The sequence below is a fragment of the Canis aureus genome, chromosome 23, assembly GCF_053574225.1.
Source record: "Canis aureus isolate CA01 chromosome 23, VMU_Caureus_v.1.0, whole genome shotgun sequence".
Lineage (NCBI taxonomy): Eukaryota > Metazoa > Chordata > Mammalia > Carnivora > Canidae > Canis > Canis aureus.
The window spans coordinates 28091560-28116760 of NC_135633.1; the positions used below are offsets into that span (position 1 = coordinate 28091560).

Sequence of the window (25201 nt, forward strand, 5' to 3'; positions counted from 1 at the left end):
CGGCTTCGGACAAGTAGGAGGGGAGGGAGACGCAGAGACAGACAAGATGGCGGCGGCGTCTGCACAGGGCGGGAGAACTGGTGGTGGCGGAGGCAGTAGTGGGCCCGGCGGTGGTCCTACCTGCGGGTCCGGCAGTGGCCGCAGCGGCTTGTTGGACAAGGTGAGGAGCCTGTTCTTGGGGACAGCCGAAACCTGGGGAGGCCCGGGAGGCGGCGAGCCCACCTTCCCATCCCGCCCCCCTTTTCTTCCGTGGCTTCTCGGCGGGTAGTCCTCGTCTGGCCCACCTTCAGAACCCTACCGGCGCTTGTAGCCCGATGTCTCCACACCTCCAACTCCAGCCCTCTCTTCATCAGGCCTTCTTTCCTTCTTGGAAGTGTGCCTGGTCCTTAACGCTAGCCACCACAGCTTCTTAGGTTGATTTGATTATTCCTACGTTTCAATGCAGCCGACACTTTTCTTCGGAGGTGCTGTGGGACCACAGTTGATGTGCCCATTTCACTGACGGGGAAAACTGAAGCCTGAAGGAATGAACGCAGCTATTCGAAGTCAGTAGTCCCCAAACTCTCCTCTACGACCACCACACTTGGGTGCTGCTACAGATTTCAAGTGCTCACTGGCCTTTTGCTTACTGAAGTTTGTAGGCGTTTTATTGCCATACTCAAAATACTGAATTTACTTGAGTATTTACTTACCTTATTGGGCTGACTGGAAGCCTCTAAGATTTTTTTTCCCTCGTCGTCTTCGCCCCCCCCCCCCCCTTTTACCCCTCTGCCTGCTACCGAGGGCAGTAAGTGACACGAATTCATGAGCTTGTTGCCTTCTCTGGGTTGGCTCTTTGCCTCTCCACCATCCGTTCTTTTTTTTTTTTAAACTGAGGTGCTATCAATAGGGCTTAAAGGAAAAGAAAAAACAGAAAAGTGTGCTCCTCGGTTGGCCCATCTTGCCCTTTGCGGAGCATCCTGGAAGAAACAGTTGCATGGAGATGTAGGTCCTAGTACTGGTTTTGCCTCTGATTTAGCTGTGTGACCTTGAAATACACTTGTTCTCCCTTTGTTGCCTCATTTGTAAAATGAGGGACTTAGCTTAAAGTTCCCTTAGTCCCTTCCAGTTCTCTCATTGTAGGAGTTTGAGGAGAAACGTTGCATGGGGCCTTTAATATAGTAAATAGGATTTTTTTTGCTGTAATGGAAAGCAGCTTTCAGACATCCTTGTGCCTAACACATAGTAGATGCCTAAGAAAGAAATAGGTGAACATATAGAGGGGTTCAGATCCAGGTCTTTTTGCCTCTATTTTTGGGTGTCATTGGTTTTGAATGGCATGGTTCACACTCTTTAACTATCTTAAAGAGAGGGAACATAACACGTTCTGAGGATTGGAATGGTAAATTGCTCCAAGACACATGAGAGTATTGGGAATTGATGTTCATTTTCATACACAAATCCTGCCTTTCTGCTGATGAGCATCTCACAGCCTGTGCTCATCCTGTTCCATTCACTGTTCTTGCTGTTCCCTCAGTTTGGATCGTCACCAGCAAACATTAAGTATGGACATTTTTTAAAAAATATTTTATTTATTCATGAGAGACACACACACACAGAGAGAGAGAGAGAGAGGCAGAGGGAGAAGCAGGCTCCATGCAGGGAGCCTGACATGGGACTCGATCCCTGATCTCCAGGATCAGGCCCTGGGCTGAAGGCTGTGCTAAACCGCTTGAGCCACCCTGGCTGCCCAAGCATGGGCATTCTATCCTAAAGAGTATATGGCATCATTGTGTTACTGAAAGAACCTGGATTTGAGGACCATAAGATTTAGGCTTTGCTATTTTCAAACTCTGTGAAGAGTGGCAGGTCAGTTAACCATACTAAGCTTACATTCTTCATCTGAAAGAGCATCGTTTTTGGGGAGAATTAAATGATATACATGAATGATCGCTGTAACCTATAGTGTCTAATATACGTATGTAGTGGCAGAGGAAGAAAACCAAGAATCCCAACTGTGAGAAAGTACTCAGTTTAGCTGATTATAGGACAATAGTAAAAGTATTTGGTGTATTCAGATGTGTGCTTTTTACAGAAATTGAAATGGGAGAGAGAGTGATCACTGAGCTCTAACTGATAAGGGAGTGAGTGCCCCATGGGAAGACCTCATGTCTGAGGATGGAGCTGGGACCTTGTTTTGGGAGAGAAGGGCAGCATACTAGGTAAGAATGTCCTTGAGCAGATCGTGCCTGATATTTCAGGTAGTGAGTTGACTGGACTGTTCTCTAAGAGACTTGTAGTGACATGAAGATAGAATCGGATTGAAGAGAGCATGGATTGCTTGGAGTAATCCAAGCTGTTGAAAAATTTTGAGACTATATAAAGTGGTTTTCAGAAAATTAGATTTAGAAATTAAAAGCTTTCTAACAAGGCCTTATACCATACAAGTGTATAGGGCTTATTATAAAAAGAAAAACGTTTGAATTCTAGTATAGCTTGTTAAAAGCCACATGGCCTTGGATAGGTTACATTGTATTACTGAACTTAAATTTACTTATATAAATAATGTGGATTCCCATAATGTATTATGGGCTTGTAAATATTAAATTGTACAGTATTGGTTAAGTGTTCTTTGTGAACAGCTATAAAAAAAAATGACCAGATGATGAGAACCCCAATTTGAGTATCAGCAATAGATAAAGGCTTCACAAAGGAGCATTTGACAGAATTAACCAAGCAGTGAGGGCCATAGAGGATAGAAAATATGATCTGCTTAGCTGCTTTTTCTCGGAAAACTTCATTTCAGCTTTACATCGAGTTATCCTCCTCTGAATTCTCTAGCATTTATTGCACATGGGAATTAAACTGTCACTTAATATGACATACTATCTTATTTTTTTCTACCAGTTTGTATTTGTCCAGTTTCCCATGAAAGATCCTTATAGTTCTCTGAGGAAAACAACACAGAATAAGTACTTGCAGCATTAAATTTAGCAGAGAAAAAACTCTCAGATCTGCCCTGTCAGTCTTCAGAAATTGCCTTAGAGAATGGTGCCTCTAATTGTCTGAAAACTGAAGGTACTGTGGAAGAGAAGATGGGGAAAATGTTATTCTCAGTGGAGTAGGATCTGAATGAATAGAGCAGCTTTTGCTCTGTGGGAGTGAGAGGCTGTTACCTTTAAATTTCTTAAATTTTATTTGTCTTGATTTTTTTTTTTTTTGGAGGGTTTTTATTTCCTGCACCAGTAGTTTCACTTGCCATGAAGAAATATAATAAAGAGAGATATAAGTGTGCTTCAACGTGCTTCTAGCTTTCCCTAAGCAGATGTGAATGTCTGCCTGTGAAACTGACTTGGGGAACAAAGCAATTCTAGTTTCCTGATCTTAAAAATAGGTATGCAAATGTAATCTTCCAGCCTCCATCACAGAATAACTTAGATCATTGCAGTAAGTTATTTTGCCCAAAATACATCAAAGTATTTTGTTCTGCATAGCAGGCTATAAAGAAAAATTACTTGCTTAATTGTTTTATTTTTATTTTTTTAAGATATTTATTTATTCATTCATTCATTCATTCATTCATTCATTCATTCATGAGAGGCACACAGAGACAGAGAGAGGCAGAGACACAGGCAGAGGGAGAAGCAGGCTCCATGCAGGGAGCATGACGTGGGACTCGATCCTGGGTCTCCAGGATCATGCCCTGGGCTGAAGGCGGCACTAAACCGCCGCTGAGCCACAGGGGCTGCCCTGCTTAATTGTTTTAGCGATCAAATTGACATGTGGTATTAAACCATGCTTTCCAGAACTATATCCAGGTCCTTTTAACCTTGTACATGGATTTCTGTCTCCTGGCTGGATTTGTTTAGGCTATTAAAATTGTTTTGGCTATGAAAATGTGGTATTAAACTGTTTTTTAAAAGCTCTATTCAGACCCTTTTAACTTCATACCTGTTTAACTTCATTTCTGTCTCCTAGTTCATGATTGTAAAGCAGAACTTTTGTATCTTAGTAGTTGAGAACACAGGCTCTGGAGCTAGCCTGTCTGGCTTTGAATCCTGGCTCTCCCATTTAGCAGATACGTATTCTTAGGCAAGTTAATAAATTTCTTTGTATCTTGATTTCCTCATCTGTAGAGTGGGAATAATAATATTTACCTTAAAAGGTGTGTGGCACTATGTCTAACACATAGTACTTAATAAAATATATATAGCTACTACGAACTAGCTAGTTATTGTGGACTTCAGCTTCCTCAGATACATATTTTTTCCTAACATCGTATAAAGATACCAGACTCCATTGGGGCTTTAGTTAAAAATACAAATTACTGGACCTCATCCCAGACCTGAATCAGATTCTCGAGGTGGGACCTGGACAGCCTCATGTTTTTACACATAGCTATTTATTTCTTCCTCTACATTTTAACAGTTACTTCCAGGTTGAGAACTATCTTAGATTACTTTTTAAATCCCTTCTGGTTCTGACATATTAAAGGTTTTTTAGTTTGTTTTTGTTGGTTTGTAACCGTTCTGTTTAATCAATAGTGGTTTCTCTAAAATCTAATGAAGAGATTTTGAAATTTGTCTGTTCCAGCATCCTCATTGTATAGACATGGACAGAGTTGAAGAGGGGGAGATGAAGCAACTTGCCCAAGATGAGACATTGAGTTAGTTACACTTCCAGAACCTGGCACTTCCCAGTTCTTAATCCAGTGCTTTTATTGTACTTAGTACATTGACTCTCATACTGGAGCAGGCCTTGTGCTGGCTACTGCAGTAGTGGAAAAAGCATTTGTTTTGAGGTTGGAAGACCTAGGTTCAAGCCTTGTCTTTGTCCCCCATCAACCGTGTGTCCTTAGGTATTAAAAATTGTTTTGGCTATGAATCTCCTTTGGTCTCTTCAGTGGTAGCTTGCGTAAGATATTGTATGCCTAAACCCTAACCCACCTCTGACAAAGACGATGAACGGTTTTATAGCATTGCTGTAGTTGGTGTGTATGTGTGTGTGTTTAAGGAAACAAGATACTGGCTTTTTAACATTGTTTTGCAAACTAAACTTTAATGACATCTCAAAACTCATTATTTTTTACTTCAAAATTTAAAAATCTTGTGTCAAAGGACACTATTAAGAAAGTGAAAAGATAGTCCATAGAATGAGAGAAAATATTTGCAAATCATATTTCTGATAAGTGTCTAGTATCTAGACTATATAGAGAATTTTAACCCAATAATAAAGAGACTAACTTAAAAAAAATTTTTTTAAAGTAGAGTCTATACCCAGTGTGGAGCCCAATGTGGAACTTGAACTCATGACCCTGAGATTAAGACTTAAGCTGAGATCAAGAGTTGGACGCTTAACCAACTGAGCCACCCAGGTTCCCCAAGACAAACTAATTTTTTTTTTTTTTAAGATTGTATTTATTTATACATGAGAGAGAGAGAGAGAGGCACAGACACAGGCAGAGGGAGAAGCAGGCTCCATGCAGGGAGCCTAACGTGGAACTCGATCCCAGGTCTCCAGGATCACGCCCTGGGCTGATGGCAGTGTTAAACCGCTGAGCCACCCAGGCTGTCCACAAACTAATTTTTAAAAGAGTAAAGGATTTGAATGATATTTTTCCATATGAAGATATACAGATGACCAATAAACACATGAAAAGATGCTCAGCATCATTTGTCATTAGAAAAATGCAAATCAAAACCACAGTGAGATACTACTGAGATGCCTATAATAATAATTTTTAAAAGAAAAGAAAAAAATAACCATTGTTGATGAGGATGTGGAGAAATTGGAACTCACCTATGTTTCTGTACCATAATGTAAAATGAATGCAGCCACCTTGAAAAACATTGTATCAGTTCCTCAGAAAGTTAAATATAGAATTACCATATGACTTAGCATATTTCACTCCTTGGTATACACACAAGAGAATTGAAAATGTATGTCTATACATAAAAATTTGTACACAAACGATCATAGCAGCATTATTCACGGTAACCAAAAGGTAGAAGCAACAAGTGCCCAGAAAGTAGATTAGTGGTTACTGGAAGCAGGGGATAGGGAATGACTACTTATGGTTATGGGGTTTGTTTTTAGAGTAATGAAAATATTCTAGAATTAATGGTGATAGTTATACAACAGAAGTATAGTAAAAACCATTGCATTGTCCATTTTTAAACAGTAAGTTTTATGGTATGTGAATTATATCTCGGTTTTAAAAACTGAATTCTTTTTGTCTTTACAATGTTTATGGAGTAACTTCTAAAGTTCCAAGTTATTATTTTTTTAACCAGTCATTCACAATTACGTAACACAGTCCTATCACAGATGTTAACAATCTCCATCTGCCCAGGTCCCTTTTTTTTTTAGCTGTTGCTTGCACCATTTCTCTGCTCTGATCTCTGTTTTGTCAAATTTCACTAATAGTTTTTTGTATTATTTGAACTTTGAATAGTAGTTGACTCACTGATAACTTCTTTCTTAAATGTGTGTTTTTTTTTTTTAAGATTATATTTTTTCATGAGAGACACGGAGAAGAGGCAGAGACATAGGCAGAGGGAAAAGCAGGCTCCACGCAGGGAGCTCGGTGTGGGACTCGATCCCAGGAACACGCCGTGGGCCAAAGGCAGGCACTAAACCGCCAAGCCACCAAGGGATCCCCTAAATGTGGCTTCTAGAAGATCAGTTGTTCCTAGTTTTCCTCCTTCGTTAGCTTCTGTCTTTTGCACTGTTTTGTCTTCTTCCTGACCTGTAAATATTGGCAAGCCCCTCTCCTCTATCTACATTCATTCCAAGGAGATACCAGTGTCATGGCTTAAATACCATCTGTGAATTGATGACTTCCATATTTGAATTTTCAAACTGGACCTGTCCTTTGAGCCCCAGACTTTTATGTCCCTATTGCCTACTTGCCATGTCCACATGAATATCTAATAGGTATACTAGACTTAAGTAGCCAGGACCAGTCTACTTACCTTGTTTCTCTGGTGTTGCCACTAATTTTCATGCTCATAATTAACACATGGTAATTTCTCTGTCAGGTGTCTCATCTACTACTACTTTTCCTTCTTTGCAGCCTGTATCCTTTTTCTAAATTGGGAGAGACCTTTCAAAGAGACCTAATACACCAGAAAGTGTATTAGTTTTTCTTAGAGCCATACTTAGCTCTTCCTAAATGAGAGCAGGATCCTATTGGCACTGCTCACCTCTGATAGCCTTCATCTCTCTAGTGCAAATTGAATCTTTTGAGTCTTACTGCCCTTTATTAAGCGAAGGAACTTTATGAAGCAATTCATTGAGGTCTTTATCACCGCATAACTTCTATTTTCGCTTTTATTAAAATAAAAATAGAAGTGTTCATGCTGTTATTCCATACTCAAGACAATTTTGTGTTATTGGACATGTCCTTAATGACCAAGGATTTTGTCCTTTTTTTTTTTTTTTTTTTTTTGCCTTTAAGGCCAGAAGATGCATGGGGAACAGGAAAAGCCTGTAAACCCTCAATCAAGTCAGAAAATGCCTTCCTGCACTATATATATATATATGCTCAAGACCTGGATCGTGTTTGATACCCTTCTGAAGTCCTTAGGAGGTAGCGTTCTTAATGCCATATCTGCAGTGAAATGTCTTTGTAGAACCTTTTATTATTCAAATTTGCAGCAGAATGAGCCTTTGTAATGTTCTGTCAAAGCCATCTAATGCTTATTTTCTATGAACTGGTTAGCCATCTAGATCTGGCAACAGGTATATGGTGGTCCAATAGAGTTTTATCTCTTTAAGTTGGTACTGACGGAGAAGTGATCTCCTTAAACTAGGACTTACTCAGCTGTATTTTCAGTTAAATTGCAGTTGGTTTTAAAGGGAGGGAAATGGAAAATTCAGATATATTCTGTGGGTTTCGTTGGCATATTCAAGATTAAATCTTTTTAAGATTTCTTTATGTTATGTAACTATAACTTATTAGATAAGAATCAGGATACTTCATGTAGCTGTCACTTCAGGGATTTGTGTCTTTTTCTTTTGTTTTTGGGGGTAACCAATAACTCCTTTCCTTATGCTTTTGGAAAGTGATGTGGAATAGTGAGAAAGAGAATGGGTTTTGAAATCATGAAAACTCAGTTGAGTCCTGGCTTTACCGCTTCCTGGCTGTCACCTTATGCAAATTTCTTAAACCCTAAGCGTTATTTGTAAAAGGAAGATATTAGTCAGTTTGAGCTGCTTTATCAAAAATACCCTAGGTTGGGTAGCTTAAACAACTGAAATTTATTTCTCATGGTTCTGGAGGCTGGGAAGTCCAAGATCAGGGTGCCAGCAAGGCTGGGTTCTGGTAATGGCCTTTCTACTGCTTGTGGACAGTCTTCTTTACTCACATGGTAGGAAGCAGAAAGAGTGGAAGCAAGCTCTCTTGTTTTTTTTTAAGGGCACTATTCTATCTCATGCAGGCTCTACCCTCATGACCTAATTTCTTCCCAAAGGCCAACCTCTTAATATTATCACATTGAAATTAGAATTTCAACATCTGAACTTTAGGGTAAATGTAAATATTTGTCCATAGCAGATGGTAATTTTTCTTAATGGGGTTATCATAAGAATTAAAAGAGATGGTGTATATAAAATATTTAGTTCAATACGTAGGACACATTATGTACTCAGTAAGTAATACCTATGGTTATTCCTCCCTTAAATTCTGTGGATAAGAACTGAGTGAGATTATTTTGCCTTATATGCATCTGTTAAGTTTAAACTGAAAGTTGACATTTTAGAAATCTTTTCCTTCTCTTTTTTTCTTTATAAGAGTTTATACATCTTTTCAGTAAGTAGCTGTTGACACTATGTTATTCCCTGATCTGAGGAACATAAAAATATATGTAGTTCCTGTTACTGAGGGAGATGTTATATAAATCCAGCTAACCATGATACAGTATATTAGTTTTACATAATTAATAGCAACAATGGTAGGTAATTTTTAATAAGTACTTGTATACCAGGCATTTTGCTGTGTTTTTTAATTACGGTAATTAAGCCTCATACTAACGTGTGAAATAGATATTTTTATCATCTTCATTTTACAATTGAGCAAAGACTGTAGTAAGATTAAATTATTTGCCCAAAATCATACATAAAATGGAAAAGTGAGAATTAAAACAGTAGTCTGACTGCAAAGCTGTAGCTTTTAACCACTATAATTGTGCTACTTTGCATAAGGGCCACAAACAAAATCTGCCTTGGGGTTGAGTTCAGAGATTAATAAGGCAAGTTAAAAATAAGTTTCTATCACTGAAGAAGGGACAATTTTATGGTGAACCATGTATTTCGTAAGTTAGCCCTAAGTAATTTTGTTGCCTGTCACATACTGGCTGTGTGACACTTAATATCCCTGAACGCTAGTTTTTTAATCTGGAGGGCATTGGTTTCAAGACAGAGGATCTGCTTAGAGTCTAGCAGTGGTACTAGCAGTTTAACAGTGGATGAGAATTGACCTGTGTAAGGGACATCATCTTGAAATTTTAGATACACAACATAAAGAACTTTGTGTAATTTTGTCTAGAAGGGAAAAAGCATTGTATGAAGGATCAGGAATCAGAATGGCTTTAGGAATCCCATAAACCATTGAGACAATGGAATAAACTTTAAAATTTTTGAAGAGAACTTGTTTCTCTTAAGTGTGAAGGTAGAATAAAAAGACATTTTCAGATGTGTAGTCTCAAAATTTATTTCCCATGTGCATTCTTCAAGGAAGCCACTGGAGGATATGTTCACCAGATCAAGGGAATAGTAAACCACGAAAGGAGAAACATGGTTATCGAAAGGAGAAACATGTTTATCTAAGAAAAGGAAGTCCAGCCCACGAGGAGGTTAAGGGAAATAGTAAATGGTAAAAGGAGATTCTAAGGTGATAGCTATACAGCAGCCCTGGAAAGCAGTCCACCCAGATCAAAGCAGGTCAGGAGGCTCCAAGACCCAACTTCTCTAAAAAGATGAAATTCACAGAATGCGGAATACTTTTGCACATATTGAGAAGAGACTTAAACAATTGAGAGAATTCGAAACTACATTGGTGATAAATAATTGATTTAAAACAATAACCAAAATGACAGTAGCTCCAAGGAAAACAAAAAGCTATCAGGAAAGAAAAAGTAATCCTGGTGTACTATATAACTCATCTGTGAATAGCATTTATAGTCATAATATACAGTTCAAATAATGATCTAGCCAAAAGTTAAGCTCTTATATAAGACCAAATCACTAGTACTCTGCTATGACTGTATTAAAAAGATGGTGGTGGAAAAGCTGGAAAAATTGATATTTGTGTTGCAAGGGATGAAATGGCTCAATTTCCTCTTTCATGGTGAAAAGTCAATAGATTTAATGCCACAAACTGAAAAATTTTAAAATAATATAAACATGTTTTATAGAGATGAATATATTTTAAAAATCAAAAGGAGTGTCTCTGCAGAATGATATTGACAGTAGCAATGGTCTTAAAGTCAGTACCAGTGATTGTTGCTTGGGCCCAGTATGTATGTATCTATGATATGCAGGAGGGAATGTGGGAAAGAGGAACTGAGGAAGTTCTGCTAGGAACTTCTAGCAGAAGTTACCCCATCTGCTAGATCTTAATTGGCAGTATTGCTGGTATCAGTGATCCCGAGACTCCTTTTTCAGTGATTTATTAGAAGGAATCACAGGATTCGGTACATAGTTATATTCGACTCAGTGTGTAGTTGTACTTTACTTCAGCAAAGGGAAAAGGTGTATAGAATGGAAGTCTGGAGGAAACCAAGTGCAAGATTCCAAGAGTCTTCTCCCAGTAGAGTCCAGAAGCTGTGCTTAATTCAACTCTGGCAACAGTGATCTGGCAGTGACAGTACCTGTGGAGTGTTGTCTGCCGAGGAAGCTCATTAGAAACCCAATGCCCAGGTTTTTGTTTTTTTTTACTGGGGGTCGATTAAGTATGCGGCCTCTGTCTAGCCTGTGCCAAAATTCCAGACTCCTAGAAAGGAAACTGATGTTTATCATAAACTATATTATTTACACAAACAGTTTAAGCACAGCGAGCCACTCATCACTTAGGGAAAGTTTTAGATCAGTGTAAGCGACTGTTTACCAGACAACTTTCCAATACCAGCCTTTCTAGCAGGCCTTTCTAAGGATATCAGTCTCAGGCCTATATTACCTCTTTTCTGCACTGAGCCTTTTTTCATAATTTATCCTGTGAGGTCCCACATAAAAGAAACCAACTTTGCTTTGCCTTTTTATTACAAAAGGAAAGCAATTTGCATTTATAGTTGAGGAAGGTAAGAGTGAGAGAAAAGTTTCTAAAATGCCCTGAGTAGCATTAGAGAGAAAATGAATGAGTAGCATACATTTTAGTTGATGAGCAGTTTTGGGAATGACAAAATAAATCAGAAAAATAAGTACCTAATGGCCACCCTCCTTCCCTTTTTTAGATGTCTCTGTACTACAACAGAGATACTGTCTTCTCTGAAATAAAGGTTTTTTTCATGCACCCAAAATAGATTATACTCCCATCTCTTCAGAAATCATATTATAGGGACACCTGGGTGGCTCAGTTGTTGAGCGTCTGCCTTTGGCTCAGGGCGTAATCCCAGGGTCCTGGGATTGAGTTCCACATCGGGATCACTGCAGGAAGCCTGCTTCTCCTTCTGCCTATCTCTGCCTCTCTGTGTCTCTCATGAATAAATAAAATCTTTAAAAAAAAAAATCATATTATAAACTTTCTTTGTGATTCAGTAGAAACGTTCCTGTGCCACTTACTGAATATTACTTGTAGGTACCAGGCTGAGGAGGTGGAGCTAGGGCCATTTCAGCACGTGCTGTAATCATTGCTTCTATGTTTTATCCCCTGAAATTGCCGAGGAATTACCCTCTGAACTGTAACGGCAAGTTTCTTTTCTGCGATGCCCAGCAGGTAATAATGTGAAGCTGAGTGTCTATGAGAATATGATTTTTCTTTTTTGGAATGACTCCAAAATTTTTTAATGACTTCGTTTCACAAATAATTTGAATTGTGAATTCTGGTTGTACAAGTTTCTTTTGCTTGCTGTTATCAAAATGGAATTTACTTAACTAAGTGTAAGTGAGCTATTTAGCTATAAAACCTATTAATTTCTTCTTGGTTCATCTGTGTTTTTAAAATTAGGTGCCAAGTTTGATTTGTAGACTGGCAGGCTGTGAGAATCAATATTATAGCACGATTTCCTTATTATAGCTGCCATGAGTAATTTTCTCCAAGAAAATTCTTGTTTTTATGAGACACAAAAGGGAAAAAACTATGACTTTTTAATCACTTGAAGTATGACTGTAGTAGTTCTTTTTTTTTCACTCAACAAACTTCACAGAACAGTTTTTCTTTTTTGCATAATAGTATATAGTATCACAATTTTTAAAAAGCAAGTTTGATGAATTCTATTTCTATATTTCTTTAATATCTTTTCAATTACTTTTTAGATATTTATTCTGTCTCCTTATTTCTTGTATGCAGTATTTCTCATATTGTGCTCAATCAGAAAGATAAATATGAAGTTCTTTTCTCTTTCAGTAAAATCTGTTCTAAAGCCAAGCAGATTTTGGATTGCCTGCTGGTTTGTAATTTTTATGAAATATGGTATTTGTTCACTATTAAGTGAACAAAAAAATTAAGAATTGAGCCTTATGGTCTATAAAAGACAGGTTTATCAAATTATTTGTTAACACCCTATTCCACTTAAGCTATGTTCATATAATCATTTGCATTTGAAAACATTTTTTACTATATAAAATGCTCACATGTTTACAAAGTTTAAAGGCATTCTTTTTAATCAAAATTTGAAGTGCTTTGAAAAAAATATTTTAAAAGGCATACATTAAGAAGTCAGTCCCATCCAAGTCCCTTGACCTTCTCAAGATATCTCGGTGCACCAGTTTGTTTAACCAGTCCCCTATAGTTGAGTACTTGACTTACTTTTCCTATTAAAAACACTGCTGTGGGATGCCTGGGTGGCTCAGTCAGTTAAGTGTCTACCTTCGGCTTAGGTCATGATTCCAGCGTCCTGGGATCCAGCCCCATATTGGGCTCCTTCCTCTGTGGGGAGCCTGCTTCTCCCTCTGCCTGCCACTCCCCCTGCTTGTGCGCGCATGCTCTCTCTCTGACAATAAAATCTTTAAAAAAAAAAAAAACTGCTGTAGTGAGGAACTTTGAATATTATTTCATGTGTATGAAGATACAGAAAAATTCCCAAAAGTGGAATCCAAGGTGCTAAATTGTCTTAGTATGTGTTGTACCATTTTGAATTATTACCAACAGTGTGTGATACAATCATTTGATTCTAACTAGTACGGTATTGGGGAACCTTTCTAAACCTCTGTAGATGAGAGAAATTGAAGTGGAGTTTGTCCAAAGTCATATAACTACCTGATAATGGGACTTGATTTTTAATTCAAAATGTTGTTTCCAACAGACTACACTAGATTTGCTGTTTTCCTGCAGTTAAGACATGCTGGTAATATATAAACATTGTTAGCTGACAAAGATATATTAAAAGAGACTTTTCTCATTTTGTTAGTGTCTGCAGGTTCATAGATGTAAATTGTCTAAATTTTGTGGTCATAGAATGCAAGGATGAACAAATGGAGTTCTTCCTTGTTCCCACATTTGGGTAAAATGAGGATGGGGTATGTGAGTTCACACTGTAGTCTCTGTAGCCCAGGTAAGTGTTCTGGTTTGGGTCTGGTAGATAAAGCTTTCCAGCATGGAGACTGGCGACATCAAATGAGTACCACCTGACTCTAGAGACCTAGTCTCCTTCAACTTCATTTTTTAAAGTATTTGTCTTTTAGCTGTCCAACATCAGAGGACAAAGAGTAAATGTACATATACTTGAAGATGCTCTTGTTAAGTAAAAATTCAACCAGGTAACCTTTAAAGATTGAATTGGCTTTAATAAGAGATTCATGAATTGGGCAGCATCCCATCTAGCAAGTAGAAGGAGGTTCCAAAAGGCTACAGAAACAGATTTTGAAAGCTAGAGAGGGAGTAGAGATAAAAAAAAAAAAATTTATTAGCAGAGAAGCCATTGTTTTAGACAAGGTTGCCCTAAGAGGACTGGAAGGAGCCTATTAGTAAATTTCCTAATGCTGACCAGGATATTCCTCTGTTGATTGATTAAAGGATATGTTTTGTGGGGGTTGAAACTGCAGTTAGGTTAGGTACTAGATCTTAGTTTCCTGACTCGAGGTCTTAACCTAAGTGACACCATTTTCGGCCTGTGAGGGGGTAGGTGGTGGTTTTTTTAAACACTCTTACGGAAGTAGTTCATTTTACCTTCTGTAAGATGCTATGCTTCTTGATGCACAACTGTTCTGTTTTACAGTGGAAAATTGATGATAAGCCTGTAAAAATTGACAAATGGGATGGATCAGCTGTGAAGAATTCTTTGGATGATTCTGCCAAAAAGGTATTTTCTTGAGGTGGGAGTCTGTTAGCATATATATAGCTTACGGCACATCTGCAGGATCTTTTTCTTCTGTAACTTGGAATGACCATAGTTGTTAGTTTTAGGAATTGAGCCATAAAACAGTTTGGAAATTCTTACAGTAAATGTGGGGAACATGTATTAAAAATGTTAGCTACCTCAGGCTTCTGTCAAATTCTCTAATTTTTTAATCCAGAAAGCTGGTATTCTGTTGTTTTTGAGGTTAGTTAGCCTAGAGCCAAGAGGGTTGAGGGAATATTGGACATCATTCGTGATTGGTCATCTCTGTTTAAAAAGGGAAGAGGGGCACCTGGATGGCTCACTTGGTTGTGTCTGACTTCTTTGGCTCAGGTCATGATCTCAGGGTTGTGAGATCGAGCCTCATGTTGGGCTCTGCACTGGGCCTGGAGTCTGCTTAAGATTCTCTCTTGCTCTCTGCCCCTCTCCCCCTTTCCTCTTTAAAAGCAGAAAGGGGGAGACTTTTAGCTTCATCCCAGGGAAAAAGTTGAGGATTAAAAAAATGTATGAGCAATTGATGAACTTTTTCTCTGGGACCATTGTGAACAACTTGAGTCTACTTGGACTGATAAATTCCTGATTGGAGAGAGCTATTGGTATTTATATGATTCTTAACATAACTTTTATCATGGAAATTAAAAATAAAAGCAGTTACTAGGAAGGAAGCAATCCTGTAAGCTTGATTCCTGTTCTTTTTACTAGGTACTTCTGGAAAAGTACAAGTATGTGGAGAATTTTGGTCTGATTGACGGTCGCCTCACCATCTGTACCATCTCCTGTTTCTTTGCCATAGTGGCATTGATTTGGGATTATATGCATCCCTTTCCAGAATCTAAGCCTGTTTTGGCTTTGTGTGTCATATCATATCCTTTATTTATGCTCAGGTTTGTTTTCTAGTGACTCTTTATTAAAATCTCTACTGATAATCTTCCCTGCTCCCTACAAAAAACAAACTTTGATTCTGAGGCCTGCTAATGTTAGAATTTAATATTATGAGCTATGGGCATCTATAACCTTAATTAATGATTACCATCGATATTTGAGATTTAATGTGTTTATTTTATCTTTAATTCTATTTAGTTATTAATGTAGCGGTCATTATAATCTGAGTGTGAGTGCCTAATAGCAAAACACACCTTATTGCGAGACCCAGTTCTTATTTCTAGCCTACACATTCCCATTAGACGTGGTCTGCTTCAAGACACTTATTCCAGGATATTGGGGAAGGATCAGATTTTGGAGGTTCAGGTTTCCTTGAAGCTGAAGGGCTGGATTGGGAGGTACTGAGCATGAGATAGAGATGTGGCTTGTATAACATGGAATTAAATCCTATTTTGGAGCTTGAGAACCTGGATTTGAAACCAAGCTGTTTTGTGATCTTGTGATAATAAGCACTTATTGGAAACTGAATGCTGCTCAGTTACAAATATGGGCAATACACAATCAGAATTAAAAAGATTAAGTGAGACATTTTATGTTTGTTATGTAATCTACTCTCAGATTGTTTCCTTTCCCCTCTCCTTCTATGGTAGAATCATGTTTGTTACCTATCCAGCTTAATTTCTCAAAACGCTAAATACAAAGAAATCCTATTACTATAATTATAAAAATTCTGTTTGTAGTAACAGTTTTCTTGTGGTTCTCACCACCTCCTCCCTAAGTCAGTTTGGACATACTGCACTTTTCTTTGTAACTTAAAAAGATACATTGGATGTCTTTTCATGAAGGAATATATAGGATACCTTATTCTCAATAGCCACATAGTATTTTTGAGTGTCTGCTCTGTGCCAGGACTGTACTAATTTAAAACAAATCATTTTGATAGGCAGTTTACTTTTCTTAACAATGGTGTCACTACCTGAAATATTTCTTTTAAACTTTTTTTTTTTTTTTAAGATTCTATTTATTTATTAATGAGAGAGACACAGAGAGAGAGGCACAGAGACACAGGCAGAGGGAGAAGCATGCTCCATGGAGGGAGCCCGACACGGGACTCGATCCCAGGTCTCCAAGATCAGGCCCTGGGCCGAAGGTGGCGCTAGACCGCTGAGCCACCCAGGCCACCCACTACCTGAAATATTTCTAAAAGATGTGCTTTGGGGATTTTTCTTTTAACAAGTCATTTAATAAAGCAGGCCCTGATTTAAAATGGTATTATCCAAATTGATCCCAAATCATAGTCCCAGAATTGGCACCTTGACTCCTTGCAGTATGAATTGTCCCAGTATGAATTTTTTCACCATTAAGGCAGTTCCAAAGAATATGCCATAGGTTCTGGAGGCAGTTCCCAAAGGAGTTCCAAACAGGTTTAAACAATGAGGGCAACATTATTACAAATATATAGCCTTCCAAGAGAATTACCATGATGGAATTTCATTTGTTCCATTTGTTTTGCTTTAAAACAAAACATGATCTTGCTTTTTTCATTTAAAATCATGAAATTTTATGTATAATGGTAATGACTTCTCTGTGCTAGACACTAAATGTATATATAAATGTAAGGATAAAAAATAAAATAGCTAAATATTCAGTGTTTTTTGTACCAAGATGAAACTGTCTTCTTTAGGACTATCATTATGAAAGTTTTCATAGCCCTTGCTTGTCAGTTTGTGTTATTTCATGTGTTTTCTCCTTAACTTTATCTGAACCTATTTTGTGATGATGGGGATCCTGACCATTTATACCTCATATAAGGAGAAGAGCATCTTTCTTGTGGCCCACAGGAAAGATCCTACAGGAATGGATCCTGATGATATTTGGCAGCTGTCCTCTAGTCTCAAAAGGTATGACTCTACTCAAATCCGTAAATCCTGATGTTGGATTTTCTCTGGGAGTCCAGTTATTTTCAGCAACAGACTATTTTATGGTATGCTTACTCCATGCAGATCATAGTGCCAGTCATGTAATATGAAGTAAGGGGTATGAACGGTCTAGGAGGTTTGGGTATGAACAGTCTAGGAGGTTTCTCCTAGCATTGTACTTCTGGGATTGTATTAGCATAGAAGTGTTCTGAGGATAAACTGTGGGAGAAAGAACTTTGGTGGAAGGATGATGAAGAATGCCTATCTTTCCCTGTGGCCAATAAATAGAGCCAATTAGAGTACAGAGCTGTGAAGGCCAAAGGTGTAAAGTGAGTTATGATTGAAGAACCCCATTAATCTTCTATGTTTTCTGTGACCTTGACTACAGTCTGTAATTAGGAAATTTTGCAGCAGTGCACTCGGCAACTCAGAGAAACACATTTCAGTGTTCTGACCAGCTGTAGGTATAACTTCATGCAGGTGACACCTGAGGTCTTTTTAGGTATCCAGAGTTAGGTTTAAATTCCAGCTCATTGCTTTCTAGCAGTATGGCTTTTCTGTATATCATGTAAACTATTTGAGCTTTAGTCAAAACTGAATTAAAAATGACTCACAGGGTTGTTGGGAAGATGCCAGCTGGTATATGTACCAAGTATAAAAATATCAAACGTCTGTGGAGCATAACAATATACTGGGTATTGTGCAAAGTACATTATCTCATTTAAACCTTAGAACAACCCATTTTATAGATAAGAACACAGACCCAAGAGGTTTAATTAATTCTTCCAGGGCCCTAGAACCCTAAAGTGTAGGTATTCCAGTTCATATCTGAGCCCAGACCTCATGCTCTTAGTCACTATCCTAAAAACACATGGGACAGGTCCTAGCACATAGTAGGCTCTTAAATTACAAGTACAGTTATTCACATATACGAAGGTAAGTACAGCATCAACGCCAAACAGCCTCTTCTCATTACCAACTTGTGGTAATGCCTATGAAGAGGAGCAGAATGTCATTCTGGTGTTCCAGCTGCATTCTCCTGGAAGAGCTCCCAGCCACCTTTTGACCTCAACCATCATAAATCTATACCTTGTGGCAAACCCCTAAAACAGAATTGCAGAATTCTAGACCCTAGCAACATCTTGATTTCATCATTTTCATGCATATATTCCATCTGATTCATACATTCCATTTCATTCATACGTACGTTCATATACACAGTGTGTTTTTTTTAAGATTTTATTTGCGAGAGAGCAGAATGAGAGAGAATATGAGCTAGGAGGAGGAACTGAGGGAGAAAGAGAAGCAGACTCCCCGCTGAGCAGGGAGCCCAACCATGGGGTCTAAGTTGAAGGCAGATGCTTAACCGACTGAACCACCTCGACACCCCTACACAGTATATTTCTTTTTAACAACTTTATTATGATATAGTTCATATACCATACAGTTCATACATTTAAAGTATACAGGTCAGTGGTTTCTAGTGTGTTTACAGATATTGCAACAATTACCATAGCCAACTTTAGAACATTTTTGTCGTCTCAAAAAGAAACCCTGTGCTCTTTAGCTGTCTTCTCCCTGTCCACCACCCCTCCCTGCCCCATTCCCTCAGCGTTAAGTCACCACTGATGTACTTTCCATCTCTATAGATTTCTTTGTTCTAGATGTTTCATGTGAATGGAATCATAGAATATATGGTCTTTTGTGATTGGCTTCCTTCACTTAGCATAATGTTTCCAAGGCTCATCCATGGTGTGGCATGTATCAATATTTCATTTCTTTTATGCCAAATATTCCATTACATGGCTATACCACATTTTGTTTGTCCATTTATTGATGGACATTTGAGTCATTTCCACCTTTTGGCTATGGTGAATAATGTTGCTATAAACAGTCACAAATTTTTGAGCGGACATACGCTTTCATTTCTCAGGTAATGTACCTAGGAGAGGAATTGCTGGGTAATATGGTAACTTTTTTTTTTTTTTTTTTTTAAGATTTATGTAATTTAGAGAGAGTGCACAAGTCGGGGAAGGGACAGAGGGAGAAAGAATCTCAAGCAGACTCTTCACTGAGTGCAGAGCCTGACTCGGGGTTCCATTTCACAATCCTCAGATAAAGGCCAGAGCTGAAATCAAGAGTCAGGTGCTTAACTGACTGAGCCACCCAGGCATCCCGTATGGTAACTCTTTAATTGGTAACTTTTTTTTTTTTTAAGATTTTATTTATTTATTCATGATAGACATAGAGAGAGAGAGAGAGGCAGAGACACAGGCAGAGGAAGCAGGCTCCATTCAAAGAGCCTGATGCGGGACTCAATCCCAGGACCCCAGGATCGCTCCCTGGGCCAAAGGCAGGCACCAAACCGCTGAGCCACCCAGGGATCCCCCAATTGGTAACTCTTTAATTGCTTAAAGAATTGCCAGACTGTTTTCCTAAGCAACTGCACCATTTTCAGCCCCACTAGCAGTGTACAAGGGTTCTGATTTCTCCTCATTCTCGCTGATTTTTTTTTACCAGCTGCCACATTATTGTTTCCTGTGGCAAAGAAATATGCCATCTCTGTTCCTTCTCATTGCCATTAAATACAGATGCACTTCTCTTTCCTTGAAGATAGCTCCTGGCTCATTGGCACTGTCTTTAACATAGCTCCTTTCATTATCCAAATAGATAATGGATTCCAGTTCTCTGGCCTCTCCTCTGATCATTTTGTTTTCTACCATAAATTTATTTCTACCAATACATAGATCCTGGACATATTCTAGACTTTGCTGATCTGGTAACTAATTACCTTCAATAATTTCAGTTTTGAGTATCTCACTCTCTGACCATTGATTGCTTCTTTTTTTGGTTCTCTTGTCCCAGTGGTCTTCAGCCCCAAAGGCATCTCTGATCCATTGAGCAGGTTTTCATTGCCCCTTTTCTCCTACATTGTCTCACTTCATTACCCAACTTAGATTCTGTGGCATTTTAATAGTCTAGTTACTTTCCCTGTCCTAGAGCATCTTTCATACCTCCTCCTTTATTCTCAAACCTACCTTTCTCTCCCATCTTTACTCTCAGCTTCTTTTGTTGCAGAGATGATTGAAGCAGTCAGAAAGTCTATCATTTGCCTGCTTGCAATGCTCATCAGACTTGTTTCTTCCTGAGTTCCTATCTATAGCCTCTTGTCTATTTGTCTACTAGATTCTCTCCCTTCTCATTTACTTAATGTTTCCCTCTCTGCTGGATCATTCCTTGTGGCATACAAACATGCTGTCATTTCTCCCAACTAAAATTTTTGTTCCTCTTATTCTCCTCACATGGTCTTATTTTTCTGCTCCCCTTTTCTTCTCTCACTGTCTCTTGGATCTACTTGTCTTTATTTCTCTTCTCATCTTACTCAACCAGCATTTGATAGTGGACCACTCCTTGTTTTACTTGGTTTTTTAAAACTAGGTTTCTAGGATACTGTAATCTTCTCATTTTCTTCTTACATTAATGTCTGCTTTTTTAGGCTCCTTTGTGATTCCTCATTGTTTAAAGAATAGCTCTAAATTTGAAATGCTGGGCAGTCCTGGTAGCCCAGCAGTTTGGCGCCTGCTTTTGTCCCAGGGAGCGATCCTGGAGTCCCGGGATTGAGTCCCGCATCAGGCTCCCTGCATGGAGCCTGCTTCTCCCTCTGCCTGTGTCTCTGCCTCTCACTCTCTCTGTGTCTGTCATGAATAAATAAATAAAATCTTTAAAATAAATAAATAAACAAACAAACAAACAAACTTGAGATGCCACTGGTGCTTGTTCCTAGCACCTCTTCTCTATCTGTATTCCATTGCTAGGTGTAATCTTGAATTTAGAATTTCACGACCTCAAATACCATCCATATGATAAAGATCTCTGAATCAGTATTTTCATCCTAGACCTCTGTCCTGAACTCCCAGATATATTCCAGTTTTCTATTTGACATCAGATCATAATAAGCATTTCAAAACCTAACTGCTGTGCCTCATCCAAACCTGTATTCCTGCCCCCGTCCCTGCCCCCATTTTTCTCTATCTCAGTTATGGCACTTCTATCCTAGTTACTCAGGCCAGAACTCAATCATTTTGACTGCTCTCTCAGTCCTTCCAATAGTCTGTCAGCAAATCTTGTCAGCTCTGCCTTCTAAATATATCAGTCTGACCATTTCTCATCTCTTCTGCTACCTCATCTCTCAATTAGGTGACTGTAATAATGTCCTCATAGACCTCCACAGCTGCTCTCTCTGCTCATAGTCTATTTTCAGCATAGCAGGCAAAGTGATCTTTTTAGAACAGAAGGCAGATCAACTCAATCTGCTCCAAACCCTGTTACTCTGAGAAAAATCTAATTCCTCTATTCTCTGTACTTCACACACATAATACACACCCCTTATCTCCCGTGCCTCTCCTCCTCTCTCATACCATTCTGTTATTCATATTCCAGGCGTATTCTTGCTCTGGGGCCATTGCATTTGCTGTGAACTCTGCTTGGATTTTTTTTTTTTTCCAGATAGCTTGTTCTTCTCTTCTTTAGGGCTCTGCTCAAATACCTGCTTATTAGTAAAGCCTTTCCTGCCTACCGTATTTAAAACATCCTATGTTTTATCATAATGTTGGTTCTTTCATACACACTGACGTAAAAATCCCAAAAGGCAGAGTTTTGTCTCTTATGTTCACTGCTATATATCTTTAGCATCTGAAAGTGCCTGACATGTATAGCTGAGACTGAATAAATATTATATAATTATTATACAAAAATATTTTTCCTGAAAATATGTTATATAAAATAATTATGTGTTGTATAATTATATAATATGTAAGTTATATAATACATAATGTAAAATAAATATTAATGAGAAATTTCTAAAGTGCATCAGATCATAACTCATCAGATCATGCGCTACCATCCAAACCACGGAACTGCCAGTGGAACTGGGCCTAAAAGTTCCCAGATTACTGTGAAATCAACTAACAGCAGTTTACTGGAGTTTGAGAAAAATTTTGAGGTGTTGAAAGTAGCTTAAGGATTTTCACTCATAGCTATCTGGGTTGGGAATAACTGGCTAGAAAACAGTTTTTTTTTTTTTTTTTTAAGTATGGTTGACACATGATGTTACATTAATTTCAGGTGTACAGCATAGTGATTTAGCTCTGTAGTTAGCTCGCCACAGGTATAACTACCATTTGTCACCATGCAGTGCTGTTATAGTACATTGACTATACCCCCTATGCTGTGCCTTTTATCCCTGTGACTTACTCATTTCCATAACTGGAAACCTGTATCTCCCACTCCCTTTCACCCATTTTGCCCATCCCCCAGCCACTGGCAATGATCCCTCCCTCTGGCAACTATCAGTTTGTTCTGTGTATTTACAGGTCTGATTCTGCTTTGTGTTTGTTTGTTAATTCCCTTGTTTTGTTTTTTAGATTCTACATGTAAGTGAGATGATATATTTATTTTCTCTGGCTTATTTTAGTTTAGCATAATACCTTCTAGGTCCATCCATGTTGTCTGCCACAAGTGACAAGATCTCTTCCTTTTTTATGACTGTGTAATATTTCGTTGTGTGTGTGTGTGTGTGTGTGTGTGTGTGTGTATATACACACCACATCTTCTTTATTCATTTATTGATGGACACTTGGGCTGCTTCCATATCTTGGCTATTGTAAATAATGCTGCAGTAAATATAGGGTATCTGTAGCTTTTCAAATTAGTGTTTTCATTTTCTTTGGGTAAATACCCAGTAATGGAATTACTAGATCATATGGTAATTCTATTTTTAATTTTTTGAGGAACTTCCATACTGTTTTCCACAGTGGCTATACCAATTTACATTCCCACCAACAGTTCAGAGTGTTGTTTTTTCCATATCCTTACCAACACTTGTTATTTCTTAGACGATAATTTATTGAGCTACGATTTTTTTGAGCACTGGTTAATAATAGGCACTGTTTTAACAGAAGACAGATAACTCAATCCTCTGCTCCAAACCCAGTCACTCTGAGAAAAATCTAAACTCCTAAGTCCATATTCCTCTGTTCTTTGTACTCCACACACACAATACGCACACACCCCTTATTTCCCATGGCTGAAATGTGCCTTTTATCCTTGTGACTTGGGATAGCGACCCTGAAAACTAGGTTTTCAGATAGTTCTTCTGCAGAAACAAAGGCTCTAGCAGTTGCTTCCTATAAAGATACTAACAGCTTGACAATCCACTGAATATGCCCTAATTAAATGGAGACAGAAGCAGACATCACGGTCAGGGGGAGGAATATCAGTCTGCTAAAGATTGATTTTATAAACTTTATTGAATGGGCAGAGATAGCAAAGGCCTTCAAGGTACCTTAAGACGTACTTAAGGAATCTCTGGAACTCACATAATAAAAGATATTTCTGGCCTGAAATAAAGGTAGAACCTGGAACTAGATTGATGACAAGGGCTGAGCAACCTAGAATTGGTGAACATCTGTAAAAACAGAAGTTCTTAATTTATTCATGAAAATTTGTGTACCAAGTGCCAAGCTAAGAATAGAAAACAATATGGAATTTTTGTCCTCAAGAATCTCTGAGTTTAGTGAAGAATGTAGATATGCAAACATCATTTCAATAGATAATTTGATTGCACGGGAGCCTAGCATTAGATCTGGCATATGCTAGGTGCTCAGTATTAGCTGATGATTGATGGTGCAGTGTATGACAAACGAGAGTAATCTGATTCAATTTGGGAAGGGTATCCCAGAAGAGTTTATGCCCTAATATTAATAAGTGGGAACTAATCCGGTAGATTGGAGAAAAGTATCGACTAGGAAGACCCCTCTAGCCTAACAAGTGTAAAGTACAGAGGTAAGAGGAGGTGGTCCATAAAACTTAATAATCTATGACAAGGTAGAGGAGGTACACAGTAAGTAAGGCAACATGGCAACACCTATAAATCAGGACTTGTATCTTGAAGGCAATTAGGAACCCCTGGAATTTTTTTTTTTTTTTTTTTTTTAAGGATACATATGTTTGTTACCTGTATCACCAGTAAGTTCTTCAAAATCACTTGATGCTCTCGTTACTAGTCAAATCTCTATGTTTAGTTTTTGATTTATTATCTTTGCTTAGGTTTGATGACAAATACACTCTGAAGTTGACCTTCATCAGTGGAAGAACAAAGCAGCAGCGAGAGGCCGAGTTCACCAAGTCCATTGCTAAGTTTTTTGACCACAGCGGGACACTGGTCATGGATGCATACGAGCCTGAAATATCCAGGCTCCATGACAGCCTTGCCACAGAAAGAAAAATAAAATAGCCAATTCTAAAAGCAGCCATCCTTGCTGGATCATGCTGAATTTTGGGGTGAGAGAGAAGGAAACAGAACTTAAAATGGATAAAGTAAGATATGTTAAAAATGTCCCTGTTTTGTCCTGAAATTTTAGTCCATTCTGGATAAATAGGATTTTCTAGTTCAGATATGAGAAGTTGTAGCTCTGATATCTAGCTTTAGCCTTGGTCTGCTGATTGCGTTGTTTTGATTTGCTTTTCTGGAAAAGCATTTTTGCTAGCAGCCATACAGACTTCCTCCTTCATACCTAGCAGTACTTTATATCGTAAAACTTTGTGCCATGCAGCATTTGAAGACTCAGTTTTTAAAATTGTTAGCCTGTTGCTGACTTTATTGTGTTAATTCCTATTTCAACAGCTATTTCCCTTAATTCAGGATACAACTTCTTGTGTATGACAGCTTTCCTTCACACACCATTTTTGTGGGTGTGTATATATCTGACTTGGGGAGAATTGGAAAAAAACACAGCTTTTTAATTTGTTTAAAACAGACCTTCTGCCTGTTACATTTTGTGCTCTTAACCAATTAAAGAAGCCAGTGGCATTTTTAATTTTATATTGTGTATGTTTTCCACTAGTATATCTCCATTGATTTGTTTGTGC

At 38.2% G+C, this 25201-nt stretch overlaps 1 protein-coding gene across 1 annotated transcript; it reads left to right on the plus strand.

The window, feature by feature from the left end:
* Positions 1 to 25154, plus strand: SPCS2 (signal peptidase complex subunit 2). Its single transcript, XM_077867049.1, has 5 exons — positions 1 to 160; positions 14352 to 14435; positions 15174 to 15333; positions 17119 to 17254; positions 24380 to 25154. Exons 1-5 carry the CDS (start codon positions 47 to 49, stop codon positions 24564 to 24566), a joined length of 681 nt encoding a protein of 226 aa, XP_077723175.1. The 5' UTR covers positions 1 to 46; the 3' UTR covers positions 24567 to 25154.
* Positions 25155 to 25201: the final 47 nt, after the last annotated feature.